General features: G+C 40.0%; 1 protein-coding gene across 1 annotated transcript in view; it reads left to right on the plus strand.

The window, feature by feature from the left end:
* The window catches only part of RNF17 (ring finger protein 17), a 231,571-nt gene that overhangs the window by 23,583 nt on the left and 193,153 nt on the right, over positions 1-14,835 (plus strand). Inside the window, exons 7-9 of the mRNA XM_067562728.1 lie at positions 5,837-5,936; positions 11,019-11,099; positions 13,074-13,174. Of these exons, the coding sequence (XP_067418829.1) occupies positions 5,837-5,936; positions 11,019-11,099; positions 13,074-13,174 (282 nt within the window). The remainder of the gene's footprint in view (positions 1-5,836; positions 5,937-11,018; positions 11,100-13,073; positions 13,175-14,835) is intronic.

The following is a 14,835-nucleotide window of genomic DNA, read 5'->3' on the forward strand; positions in this document are numbered from 1 at the left end:
ACAGCGTACATTTAGTGTTCTGATGACTTGTCAGAGTTAATAACATTTGAAAATTATTTAAAAAAAAAAAAAAAAAAAAAAAAATTTGACAGCTGGCAACTCAGCTGCTGCAATTGCAAATGTGAAACATTTATGTAACGTTTAAGATTTAGTTAATAAAATAAGTGCTGTTATGTTTGTGTGTGGTTTAGTTCTTACCATTCCTAATGTACTGCTGCTTGACATAGGTAATGAGTATTATGTACTATTTCCTATTAATAAAAATCAAGTTATCTAAAAAATTGCACAAAGTATAACCTCCTAGAGGTTGTCAAATGCTGTATTGAGTTATAAATTAACATGTTTTAGTGATCAGATTTGCACCATTGTGTAAGAAATATGTGAAGAAGTATCAGGAAACTTGATTTAAATCAATGATTTTCTTGGTGATTTAAATCACCTTGATTTAAATTGATCCAACCTGATACTGAACACCTTCAACAATTTGGGTGTTCTCGTCAACCTAGAATAATCCACTCTAAGACCCGTTCAGATACTGGAATTTATTGGAACTCAACTCGATTCCATATGAGCCAGTGCCTTTCTACCACCCCGCAGCTTTGCAGCTATAAAGGACCTAATTTCCAACCTCCTTCTATGTCCTCATGTATCAACACACGTCTTCAGCTTCTTAGACCTATGGCAGCAGTCACGTTCGTAATAAGACATGCCAGGCTGCATATGCACTGTCTCCAAGGTTGGCTCCGTACAGTATACCTCCCCCACAAACACAACATCCAGAAACTGTTATCAGACGGGTCAAGGGCCTTACTCTGGTGGATGAATCCCAGCAATGTTTGCACAGGGGTCCCCTTCCTTCAACCATCCACTACTATGATTCTAACCACCAGTGCCTCACTCATCAGTTGGGGAGCCCACCTGCTAGAACATAAGACTCCAGGCAGATGAACACCCCCCTGTCCACTCTTCATATCAACCTTTTAGAGTGAAGAGTTGTTCGTAATGCTTGCCAACGTTTTCTATCACTGCCCAATTACCAAATAGTAAGAGTGAAACAGACAACCTCTCCTGCATGTTTTATATCAACAGACGAGGAAGAGCGGTCCCATTCTCTGTGCTTGGAAGCAATCAGACTCTGGAATTTTTGTATTCGTCACAGCATCTCCATCTTGGTCACTCTACCTGCCTGGACAGAACAACACCATCACAGATACACTAAGCCGAACTTTTCCCCAACAACACGAATGGGAACTGGATATAAGAACGTTACGTCCCATATTTCATCAATGGGACCATCCCACAACAGACTTATTCGACACCCTACTGAACTCTCGTCCACATTTCTGCTCCAATGCAGGACTGGGATGAGGATCGATGGGGGATGCACTTCTCATCACTTGGAGCGGAATGCTACTCTACACATTCCCTCTCTTTCCCCTTCTATTCAGAGTCCTACGCAAGATAAAGATCAATCTCACATCATGTTTATAGCTCCAACTTGGCCCCAACAAATGTTGTACATTTACCTTCTATGGATGTCTGTATGCCGACCCATCAAACCTCCCTCAGGCATCGTGGATCCTCTCACACAGCAATGGGTGTCTCTGTCATCCCAGTCCACAAACACTCCACAAGGAGGCATGGTGTCGTCTTGGTTCCATGGTCCAGAAACAGACTGCTCTGATCAAGTAAAATTTATCCTATTACATAGTGGATGAGACACCACCAGATGCACATATATCCAGAAATGGAATAGATTCCAAAACTGGTGTGCCCCAAAACATATTCAGGTGACTTAAGGCCCCACCGTCCTTTTATTCTAGACTATCTTCTCCACCTCAAACATAGTGGACTATCTAGAAGTTCACTTAGCAGCCATCACCGTCTTTCACCACCCTATTGTGTTCACTCACCCGCTCGTTAAATGTTTCTTAAAAGGCATTCATAAACTTGACCCACACGTACGAGCCCCCACTCCTATCTGGGACCCCACCGTAGTCCTGCGTTCACTAATGAGACCCCCCACCAATGGCAACATGTTCACTCCTGCACCTGACTATGAAAACAGCCTTCCTTGTTGCCATTACTTCAGCCCAAAGGGTGGGAGAAATCTCAGCCCTTATAGCTCACCCACCATATACCATATTTTACAGAGACAGTCATACTTCATCCACATCCTAAATTCCTACCCAAGGTTATAACTTTGCTCCATTTGAATCACCCCTTACATCTTCCTACCTTTTTCCTCAAACAACATAACTCACAGGAAGCAGCTCTCCACACTTTGGACATCAGGTGTGCGTTATCCTTCTACCTTGACAGGACATGACTATTCAGAAAGTCACCATGCCTCTTCATCTCCACTATGGAGAGATCCAAAGGTGAGGCCATATCAAAATGCCTTTCTAAATGGATTTCATAATGCATTCACATATTGTATGAAATCCATAATGCACAGGCACCGACCTCGATTAGAACACATGCCACACGTGCTATACTAACATTCATCTCCTTTTTGAACAATGTTCCCGTTGATGACATATGTAAGGTAGCCATATGGGCAGCCTCTCAGATACCTTTGCTCAACATTACGCCATTAGGCAAGACTCTGTGGCACACACTATCTTCGGACACACAATATTCTCCATCACTGCACCAGCTGCTCCGAAGCCCCAGCCTTCCAACTAGAGGCATTGCTTTGTAGTCACCCACAGTGGAGCACCCATGGGGACATTGCTTGAAGAAGAGGGTTACTCAACTTATGTGGTAACTGAGGTTCTTTGAGATGTGTGTCTCCATGGGTGCTCCACTACCTGCCCTCCTCCCCTCTGCTTCAGAGCTTAACTTATGACTCTGCGGCAGAGAAGGAACCTAGGGTGGCTGAACCTCACAGCACTATTTATACTACATGCGCAATGCGCGAGAGGTGTACATGTGCAGTCCACCGGGCACTACTATTGAAGATCTCCGACTCCAGACACAAAGGCGCTTCCGCACCCATAACGGAGCACCCATGGGGGGGACACATCTCGAAGAACCTCAGTTACTGCACAAGGTGAGTAACCCTCTCTTCATGACCCCTCAAGGTCCCTTCTAGTCCTATGCATCTATGATTCATCATATAACCAAACTGAGGGAGGACAAATCTGGAGACTGAATAGCCATTAGCTTTCCCTACATCTGAACTTGAAAGAGAACTTCTTTGAGTGGGTCTACTTCATCTGTGGGTCCAGAGAAAAATCTTATCTGAGAATTCTAGGAATCCAAATGTGACCGAGATGCCATCTGGTATTGTGATGAAATTCATAATACTCAAGTATTGGGATATTTTTCAGCATCATACAGACTGACAATGCCTCTGAGACCATAGCCCAAAATAGCAAATCTAAACCCTACACCTTAAGGTTTCTCGACTCACTCTCACAGCCACCATACTGTGGACTGGATATGGGCCTGAGAAATTCCCCATCTTGGTCATATCACTTCCTCCTTTGAACAAAACTAGAACATTGTCTCACTGTTTTGGCAAAAAGAAATGACCATTGTTTGCCTTTTAAACTCTGACCCTTCCAAGTTCCAAATCTTATTTGTTGGAAAGCTACCTAGCCAAGAGGCTAGGGTCTGCATAAAAGTTACTGAAACATTGAACTAAGGCCAATAGATATTTAGCACCAAAGTACCCTTTCCAATTTGACTTGGATGACCTGTGACCGAAAAAGAGGGAAGAAAGAAAACATTAGTGTTGGTGGTTGGTCTGATTCAAATATACTTAAGCTGCAGGGGACTTAATTCTCATTTATGTCCAACTGTCAAAATTAATTTAGTTAAGTTATATTTACACCCATTTTAAGGCACACCCTTTATGTTGCCAGCGCAGAAGAAAAGTGGTCTAGTATAAAAGAGAATTAGGTCTAAAGAACTTCTACAAACTATGCCACCTCATTAAAGAAGTCAGAGGATCCCTTTCTTCTTCCATAGATTTAGTAAAGTTACATATTGCTGAACTTGTTCAGACCCAAATTTCCTCTAATGAACTCTCAACACACCACTTCTGATGTGAGGCTGTTGTCTTCAGAGGTAATAATCCTCATCTGGTATAGTCTCAAAGTCCACCAAAAAACCAAACTGAGAGCAGGACCAAGAATGCAACACATTCCTTCCAAGCATTCTTTTGGGGAGGTTCTATGGCCTATGTTATATAGGAGGTCAGATTAGATTACTATAATGTTCCTTCTGGCCTTGGAATCTATTAAATATGCCCCATTCATACAAATAGTAGTCATGGAAATTTTGACAGCAGTTAGGACCTCCACCTGTATATCCCCTCGTTGCTGCTCTTGTCTAGTACAAGAGAGTGAGAGAACCTGAGATCCTGCTAGCAGATTGTCAATGCATCTTTTTGGAAGAATCTACCATCTACGCTAAATTTTAATAGTCTAAACTACTAAATCTGTCATTTGATGATAGAATTTGCAAACTACCATTGTCTAATCTGTTTCCTGAACAAACTGAGAAGGTAGCAAAAAAGAGTCTCAAACGTTATCTGTCATTTCCTGATACATGGGATCCTTCTCATTAAGGCTATAGTCCAGGACGTGGTACAGAGACAGTACTTGTTGCATGACTTCCTCCTGTCCAAAGACAAGGGAAGTACATCTTTAATTATCAGTCATCCCACTGGGTGGGTATCTTTGTTGCATTTGATACTATTGATCACCAAATACAAATGTTACCCATTCAAGATGGGGAAAAACAGAACTGTGAAATGGCTCGTATCCTCTTTCTTGGACTCACCCTGGAGGGTCATTATAGGCAACTGTTCCTCCATCTCCAGTGCTTTCACCTGCAGAGTGCCAGAAGTCTCAATCCTACCTCCCATGTTATCCTGATCTATAAATAATCAGTTGAACAGACTAGACTATTCAGGTTGACATGCTAGCAGTATGTATATGATACCAAGCTTATAGCTCATTCACATCAAATTTGAAAGTCAGCACTTTTCATTACTTTGCTGAAATCTGCACTTGGATGAAGAGCAACTAACTATAGATGAATCCAAGTAAGATTGAGATAATTCTGGAAGGAAAAGGAAAAAAAATCAAAGAACTTGTCACCTCTGTAACATCACTCACTGTAGTAGGAATAGAAGGGGAGAGGTGGTTGTTACCTTTGTATTTGGCATTTGTGTGATTGCTACTAGAATACTGTATCCAGTTCTAGTGTCCACAGTTCAAGAAGGATGTTGATAAATTCAGGGGGGTTCAGAGAAAAGCCATGAGAATGACTAAAGGACTAGAAAACATGTCTTACGGTGATAGAATCCAGGAGCTTAACAGAGAATGTTTAAGGGGTCACTTGATTACAGTCTATAAGTACCTATGTGAGGAACTAATATTTATTAATGGGCTTTTTAGTCTAGCAGAGAAAAGTATAACGTGATCCAATTACTGGAAGTTGATGCTAGACAAGTTCAGACTGGAAATAAGGTGTACATTGTTAACAGTGAGAGTAATTAACTATTGGAACAATTTATCCAGGATTGTGGTAGAGTCTTGGTCACAATTTTTTTTAAAATCAAGATTGGATGATTTTCTAAAAAGATCTGCTCTAGGAAGTATTTTGGGCAAGTTGTATGACCTGTTATACATGAAATTAGATGAGGTGATCACAATGCTCCCTTTTGGCCTTGGAATTTATAAGGAGTGTGGGGAAGAAGGAGAGAAATTTGCAAAATGAAAATCAAAATTGTCTTTAATATATTTTTCAAAACATTGAGAATTTATGAAATGCAATTTCTTCTGGATGATTTGTTAAATATCTTTTTTGGTAAAATTAGGAACTACATTCCAGATGTCAAAGAGAAAAATGTTCAGTCTGTTTGTTCAGACTACCATCTGAATCCCAAACCAGTTTTGATTACATCAGCGGTAGACATGGTATGTAAATGTTATCTTTTATTGTCATTTTTATACTACTTTCATACCAAGTGTTTCACTTGTTACAGTATGCAGGCAGAAAGGCCTTAATCTTAGAAACCAGACATTTTTGTATGTGTTTACATGCTTCATTCAATAATGAAGTATTTAACATTAATGTGATTCAGACTGGGATCCTGTGCTCATCTGTTGGACCAGCTGTACATTTTAGGGTTCCATTCTTAGCTTTTAAAACCAACTGAGTCTTCCAGACATTTACAGTGATCGTCCTGCATGGAAATAGAAAACAAAAGTATCACCATACACTGCAGCTCCTTTACAAATACAGCAGTTTGTCATGGCTAAGTGCTTATCTTGTATATTTTCAGGCTGTTTAGCTAAGCAAGTGGTTGTGTGGTATATATGTTTTTTAAAAATGCTATCTTTGCTGACTGGGTTGTTCCTCTGCATGGGTGTATGCAATAGACACTAAATGTACTGTGTTCTTGAACATTTTAAAATATGACAAAGCTGAACAGAAGTCACCAGCTATATCTAATGCTTTTAGCCTCTCATTTGAGAATTACCTATATGGATCCCCATTCTTGGAAGATGTGTAGCTTGTAAACTTCTAAGCATCAGTGTCTGGTGGGGCTTTTTGTTCACCGTCTTTTGTGCATGACTTCCTCCTGTCCAAAGACAAGGGAAGTACATCTTTAATTATCAGTCATCCCACTGGGATGACCTGAGACCTCAGAATTTACATGTAGGTAGGCGATGATAGTTTTACCTCTCCTCCTCCGCCCGCCCCGCCCTGCAGCTTTGTTGGGCTCTTTATTCTGCAGATAGTGGTTACTGGATCTGTGGATGTCGGTGGCATAATTGCCAAGATCATTAAGAAATCGGGTTTCAAGCCCTCTCTTTCATGGAAACACACAAATACAATCATACTGCTGGCCTCTTGATCAGAAAGGATGTTGATTATAGAGTTTTGAGGGAGATGCATGAGGCTACTAAGTGTAAGTGCTAGTCTATAGTAGAAAACTAAATCAACCCAGCCAGGTTGCTCCAGGGTATGGAGAAATCCACACCCCTGAGCAACATAGTTAAGCAAACCTAAGTCCCCATGTAGACAGCAGGCAGGCCGGAGGGATTGCTACCAAAGTTCTCCGATCAGCAGTGCTGCGGGGGGGCGTAGATACACCTACAGTGGAGTCCCCATATTGGGACACATCTCGATACATATGTATATCGATATATATCAGTTCCTGGATCTTCAGATCTCTAAGCTTCATCACAGATCCTGGATAGGATATCTACTGTGTTTTAATGATTTCCCAGAATTAATTCGATAGTATAATTATATTTTTAGAAGTTTTATTGGAAGTCTTTGAATTCTAAGATTTGCCTTCCACAGGTCTTTTTTGTTTTGTTTTGTTTTTTTGTTTTTTTAATGGTTATCAATAGTTTGACCAGCCAAATGCAATTCCCAGGGTTTCCTTTTCAGTCTGCATGTATTTATACACTATTTTTGTGAAAGCTCTCTTGGCATATGCTTACTGCTCTCCAGTCGCATCCTTTCTTTCGGAGGAGCACTGCTCCTACTCGCACCTTTGAAGCATCTGTGGTGTGTAGGGCATGAGATGTCACATGGGCTCCCATGCTACAATATTTAAGTAACCTTTTCAGTTTGTTATATTAATTTTCATATTGTCTAGTCCAGTTGGTTCCATACCATTAAATAATAGATTTCTCATATATTTTGTTTTATCAGACACGTTATGAATTTACCCTCTATACCATTACGATTCTTTTCTGTTTTCGGCTTGGCATTCCAAGGATGGTTTGTATTTTTGCTAGGTCTGGCCTGGCACCACTTTCTGACAGGATTTCCCTCAAATAGAGAAGTTCTGTCTTCAAGAATAGGTTGGCGCTTTTTCTTTGTTCCACTGCAGTCTTTTATCCCTGGTAATTTGCTGCAGAATTTTTTTGCAAGCCTCAAGTGTGTTCCTGTTCTGTAGTGTCCCAGATGAAAATATCAACTCTGAACACCTTGACTACTTTTTTCAGTGCCATCCAGAAAGTGCTGCATGGTTCTGTGGAATATTTCAGTTGTAGAGCAAATTCCAAAAGGTAGATTTTGAAGCAGTATCTGCTAAAAGGAGTGTTAGAAGTACACAGCTGTGAGCTCTTGGAGGTCAAGGAAATTTGCCAAAACCTATTAGAATCATAGAATATTAGAGTTGGAAGGGACCTCAGGAGGTCATCTAGTCCAACCCCCTGCTCAAAGCAGGACTAACCTCAGTTAAATCATCCCAGTCAGGGCTTTGACAATCCGCAGCTTAAAAACCTCTAAAGATGGAGATTTCACCACTTCTCTAGGTAACCCGTTTCAGTGCTTTACCACCCTCCTAGTGGAAAACGTTTTTCCTAATATCCAACCTAGACCTCCCCCACTGCAACTTGAGACCATTGCTCCTTGTTCTGTCATCTACTACCATTGAGAACAGCCTAGGTCCATCCTCCCTGGAACCCCCTTTCACGTAGTTAAAGGCTGCTATCAAATCCCCCCTCATTCTTCTCTTTTGCAGACTAAACAAGCCTAGTTCCCTCAGCCTCTCCTCATAAGTCTTGTGCTCCAGCCCCCTAATCATTTTTGTTGCCCTCCGCTGGACTCTCTCCAACTTGTCCACATCCTTTTTGTAGTGGGGGGCCCAAAACTGGACACAATACTCTGAATGTGGCCTTACCAATGCCGAATAGAGGGGAATAATCACTTCCCGTGACCTGCTGGCAATGCTCCTCCTAATCATGCTCCTCCTAATCATCTACAATGATGAAAAACTTGTTTTCCCCCATCTCTCCCAAAATTTAATATCTGGTCAATATGTGATATGTTAGTGTTTAATTTCTTGGGATCAAGACAAGCTCAAAGATTCTGATTTCTTTTTTACTGTCACTGGTTAGTGCACCCAATCTGTAGGTTCCTGAACTTTTTTTCTAATACTTCTGTGGCAAGGAGATGTTGCAGTTCTTGCCAGTGTCTGTCTCTCAGGGCCACAGGTACCTTCCTGGCTGCATATATAACAGGGTTTGCAGCATTCAAAGTTATTTTGTGCATGACTGGCAGTTTCCCCAAACCTTTGAACATATCTGTATATTTCTCTGCTAAGGTTTAGATGCCTTAAAAAAAGCTGTATTCTGTAATAAATAGCTTGCATATCAGTGCCAATTGTTGACTTGATTCCAGGCCCAGTATTGGTATTCTATCTCCTGTAAAAAATAAGAGGTATGCTTAATCTTTTCTTTCTTGTGTGTCAGGTTGAGCTGGTATTGATCCATCACAGGAATAGGGAGTCAATTGTAAGATGTCAGGACATTTGTCTGTTTCTCCAGTGGGAGCTTATATTTTAAAGTTTTCCATACTCATGCTATTATTACATTGGTGTAATTTGTGTGCCGTTAGTATTAAGAGTGAAGAACTCGTTATTGTCTACTGGAAGCCATTGCTACATGGCTGGAGTTTCTATAGCATGTTTTTTCACCTTTCCTTATATTGACTGTTGTCATTGTTGATTTTTTGTGTGCATTTCCTTCTTGTCCTGCTGTGTAGTGAGCTCTTGCACAGTGTCCATATTATCTGCTTTGCTTAAAGCTTGCATTTTTAGTTTTACTTGTTCTGCTGTTTTGCAGATGTTTGTTTTTGTTTTTTTCCAAAGTTAAGTCAGTGTCTCAATAGATTCTCTGACAGCTTTGCATCGTTGCAGCCTGCCACCAACCTATCTCTATTCAAGGAATCTCTTAGAGGCCTAAAGTTGCAGCACTGGCTCATACGTTTCAAGTCTCTGTTGTAATCCTCAAAACCTTTGTGTTCCTTTTCTACTCTTTTTTGTGTGGAAAAGGCATCTGTCATACGTTTCATGCTTTCTAGGAATGCAGTGAGTCACAAATTTTGCTAAAACTTTATTGAAATCTTCACTATCTTCAGGGGAGATCTGGAAACTCTTTTTTTTTTTTAATTTTTATTTTTAAAGTAGAGCTTCCGAACAACTGTAGTTAGCAATAAAAGTACTTTTTGGTCTCCACTCCAGGAGCATGCATCTATTGCTATCGTGTATCTCAACCACCTCCCCTCCCCCCGCATTGATTAAATCTCTTCCAGGGTTCCTCCGTGTTCCCCATTAACTTGAGTTCCAGAGATGGCTTAATGCTATCCATTTTTTTTCTGTCTGTGTTGAAGAGCAGGTGGGTTTCTGGAGCATGGAGGAGAGCTCTTCTCATCCACTCTCTGGTGCAATAGCTTCTTGAAATAGTCCCTCTCTCCTTTATATGCTGACTTTAAATGTTCTCCAAACAGCACTCTCCCATTCGGCCACTTCTGGCACCACGTGGTGTTCTGCTACTTAACAAAGCAGATGCTGTTTTATACAAAGGGCTTTTATTTAACATTTGAAATGTAACTCGAAGTGATGACCCAGTTGCTGATCAGTGCACTATGTCCTGGATCTTCATTTCTCTGAGTTTCTACAAGATGTCTGACTGACACTTCCTGGTTATAGGAACATACATTAGTTCATTAGTATACTCCACACAGATGGAACCTTCCCTCCACACCAGGCTGGGATTGGGATTGTGGTGCTGGGCTCGAGGGTGCATCTGTGAGTGGTTGGTGCCCCCTTGGCAGGGCAAGGAGGAGGTGATAGCAGTGGAGAAGGATGCTGGCATATGATTTTGGGGTCCCCCATGAGTTAGGACTCTGGATAGGTCACCAAAAAAAAAAGATGAAATGCATTGATGGGTTGCCTTAGTAAAAAGTTTGGGAACCACTGTTCTAAGAGTCTGTTGTCAGACATGCAGTGAGGAGCTGCAGTTAGTAAGGCAGCTGATTTTTCTTTGGCTGGCTGTGTAATGCATCCTACAGTATAGGTATTTTAAAGTTAGATTTTATTGTTTATTCCTAGTAATATTTATTACTAAGTGCCAAATGGATGCAGCATGTTTAACAGGTCCTTGCTTCATGGATCTTACAAAGCCTGAAAATGTAATCAATTTTTTTTTTTAATTAATACAAGCAGTTTACTATTATGGTAACTCTTCCCCCAGGACAATAAAACTGCACAAGATATTGATGAAGCTTTGTGGATAGCTGGTTGTAATCTTGAGCATTTAAAAACTGCAGAAAAGGTAGGGTAAAAAGAAACTTTGATTCAGTTTGAAGTATTTCAGATTATATTTACTTAACATTAAAGTTTCATATTCCTATAGGTTACAATAGAATTGTTTACCTTATCACAAAAACATACTGTATTTGCTTTTGTCGTTATCTTGATCTGATCTTTTGGTGCGTCTGCAACCCTCTTTCTCAGGTCTTGCACAATTTCTGTGGAGTTGGATCCTCATTAAGGCCCTGATTCAGTAAAGCACTTAAGCCTATTCTTAAGTCTAAATGTATGAATAGATCCATTGACTTCAGTGAGACTGCACATTTGCTAAAAAGGACCTGTTTATATGATTGGGGCAAAATCTACCATCCTCTGTCACACTAGAAACTCACTGGTTAATTTCCTTGTTTCCTTGTGCTGCCTTCTGAATTTGAAGATGATGGGTATGTACTACTCTTTATAGGCAGTAGAGGCACTATTTACCTGAATAAAATAGTCAGATCAAATTCAGATTTACATACACATTTGATTTTCTTTTCAGAATACTGCAAACTATCCTATAAACACAATGTGGTGAAGTCCTTTCACTCCAAAATTTAGCTTTTGGCTACACTACAGCCTATGCTTTTGGATTAGCTCAAGGAAAAGTTTAAATGTCTGCATTTTTTTGGTTAGCCATGCACAGATATGTCTTAGACCTATTGTACACTTAAAACATGACCTACCTGTGGTGCTGAATTTTACTAAGTAACTTTTAATTCCAAATAAACATCTATTTCTGTCATACAGTAAAACCTTGCTATTTTGCGCACCTAATTCGCAAACCTGAAATTGTGGTATTTAATGATTTTTTCAGCAAAAATTTAGTAGCTTGGTGCCATCATGGAGGTGTCAGGTTACTAAGACTTAATCTTTCAAAATCTGTTTATTAAATATATTATTATCATACTGATCCTGAGGCAGTTAGGTTGTCTTATACTTGTATACTATGGATCAGTGGTTTGAAAATGACTGCAAGCTTAGATTGATAAGTTTGATGTAGGTAGCATGAGCCCTGTATTTCTACAGTGCCTATCACAATGGGATCCTGGTCCATGACTAGGGCCCCTATGTGCTATGGTACTATAAATAATTAAAATGTTTCGTAAAGCCTGCAGAAGTGGGGAGAATTTGAAGAGACGTCACTCTCTGATTAGGTTGAAGCCCCTGGTTGATAGGGGGATCAGTTAACATCCAGGGGACTGAAGTATAAAAACTGTGTGTTTGTGTGAACTTTAGAAGAGCAAAGAATGACTGAATAGCAAATAACAGAGTTCACAGTTCATTGCTATTATTCTAGGCTCTCTGCAAGTTACATTTGGTTTATGGTATTGAGGTTTTCTTTGCAGCCATAACAGCTAGAGATTAGCTTTATTAAAAAAATAACTGAAATTCCAGAGAACAAAACAGTAGCTTCAAAGAGGTGATTTTATAGCATGTAGGTGCATACCAGCTATTTTCGAGTACTGTTTCCTACATTGGTGTGCCTCTGGTCCTCATTTTTATTTCCCTATGGGCATGTCAACAACACAAAAATGGTGCCATTTTTAACTATACTAATTATTGTTAAAGCCGTACAATCCCCCTACTGTAGGTGCAGTTTCATCAGTATAGTTGCTTTATACTGGTGTTAATGTACCTTAAGCTGTTATAACTCTGCATCCATGTTATGGGAGTTGTACTGATGATGTGCCTATTTTGGGGGGGAAAAGATCACATTCCTCATTGAAATAGTTGTACCAGAACAAAAGCTGCATAGACCTGACCAAAATCTTCAGTTCTTGTACATTTGTTTATCCTGCAATTTTCTTTGTTGTCACTCTGCCTCTGAAATATTTGTGTGGTTCTGATTGTTGCCTCTGACATATATAAATTAAATGTGGCTTATTATTTTGCATACATAGGATGAATTAATTGATTCATTTACTGATTTAGTTATCTTTTAAAAATGAAATAGATGCTGGGATATTTAGAATCCAAAGGGAAGCAGGAAGAAGACAGGATTGCAGAAATTATGGATAAAAAGTTTGATAATCTTATTACTTCTCTTCAGTCAAGGTAAAGTTGTCACTATCAGAGTTGTATTACATTCAAAGAAATAAGTCGGTTAACTAGAAATATTAGTGTTTTTAATGTAGTTTTAGTACTTCCTAGGATAATATTTCATAATATCTTAATTTACTAATCTGTCCAACCATGAACATTACATAAAACACATTTCTGTGCATGTTTTGAATCTGTATTTGTATTTTGTCATTACTTTTCTGAGAAACTCAGAAATTTGAGAGATTCATATTGTTGCTATTTACAAACAACCAAAACAGCAAAACTTGACATACTGCAAGTTTTCAAACTGAGAGCAAATAACTTTGAAAATAGAGGAAAAAAAGATGGCCTTGAGTTTTTTACCCTCAGTAATTTTGTTTTTCATAGGGCCTCTCAAATTGGAACTTTCCTGTTCTTGCTAGGGAACTCTTTGGAAGAGTAGAATGGGACATGTTCTCTTAAGAGTGAAACCTAAGATGCAACTTTCTTAATCCTCAGTTGAAGTGTGTGGGAATATCCAAGGGCTGAAAAGGAGATACTTCTGTGCATGCTCTCAAGAATGGCAAAGAAAATTAAACTTACTTCCAGTAACAAAAGTAGTTCTTTGAGTAGTGTCCCTATGGGTGCTCCACTCTAGGTGTATTCACATCCCTGATCGGAGACTTTAGGTAGCATTTGTCCTGAACATGCTCTCTCCCTGTGTCGTACACGGCCTTGGCCATATAGTGCTGTGTGGGTGAGCCTCCCTCAGTTCCTTCTCAGCCATGTTTTGGCCTGAGACTGAGCCTCAGCAGTGTCCAATTTGAGAATTCGTCATTTATATCTTACTTTCTATTTTGAGTTAATAGTGTTAGTTCATAGAGTTTCCATTAGTTAATACTCCCTTTCTTTTACTCTTTTCTTTAAAAAAAAAAAAAAAAAAAAAAAAAATGCCCTTTATTTTATTGTTAGAATAGATAACTCCTTGTCTTTAGTAAGTTCTTCCTTGTCTCTTCCCTCTGGGGAAGTGAATCCCAGAAAATGTATGGCCAGCTCACCCAGGTTTAGACATTGCTTCTCCTGCCAAGGAGCAATTCCAGTCAACAGTGGACATTCCCGCTTCATTTGCTGCCTCAGAGAGTCACACATGCCTCCAAAAGTGCACTTTCTGCCTGAAACTATAAAATCAAGGAGTGGGAAGAACCATGAACTAAAACTAAGACTTCTGATGATGGAAAATTCTCTCAGACTAGCCTCTGACCCTGGCCCTGCACCCCTCCCCAAAATGCATTGGTTCACGATGAAGTTGATTCCATGAACTTCTTCAGCTCAACGTTCTCCAGCATCTTTGAGGAGGAAATTTTTGGATTCCTCTCAAAAAGCTTCAAAAAGAAGGCTACAACTCCCCTGGGTAGAAAACCTACCACAAAGAAACTATCCTCAAGAAAATAGACCACATTGGTACTGATCAATCTACGACTGGGTACCTATGAGGTAGCAGTCTCCTCAGGTACCAGTATCACCAGTAAGCCTAAAGATCCAAAGGGCACAGGCTCAGGAAGATGGATACCGTCAGGGGGGAAAGGAGTGGTAAAGAGTGAACCTGGTCCTCTAAGGTGTCACCAATGGAGTCCTCATAGGTCTTGGTATCAAGTATTTCGGCCCTGCAGAAGAGCAGAATGACACCTACTGGC

The sequence above is a fragment of the Emydura macquarii genome, unplaced genomic scaffold (assembly GCF_026122565.2).
Source record: "Emydura macquarii macquarii isolate MOO-44397 ecotype Brisbane River unplaced genomic scaffold, CSIRO-AGI_Emac_v2 contig_2473, whole genome shotgun sequence".
Classification (NCBI taxonomy): Eukaryota; Metazoa; Chordata; order Testudines; family Chelidae; genus Emydura; species Emydura macquarii.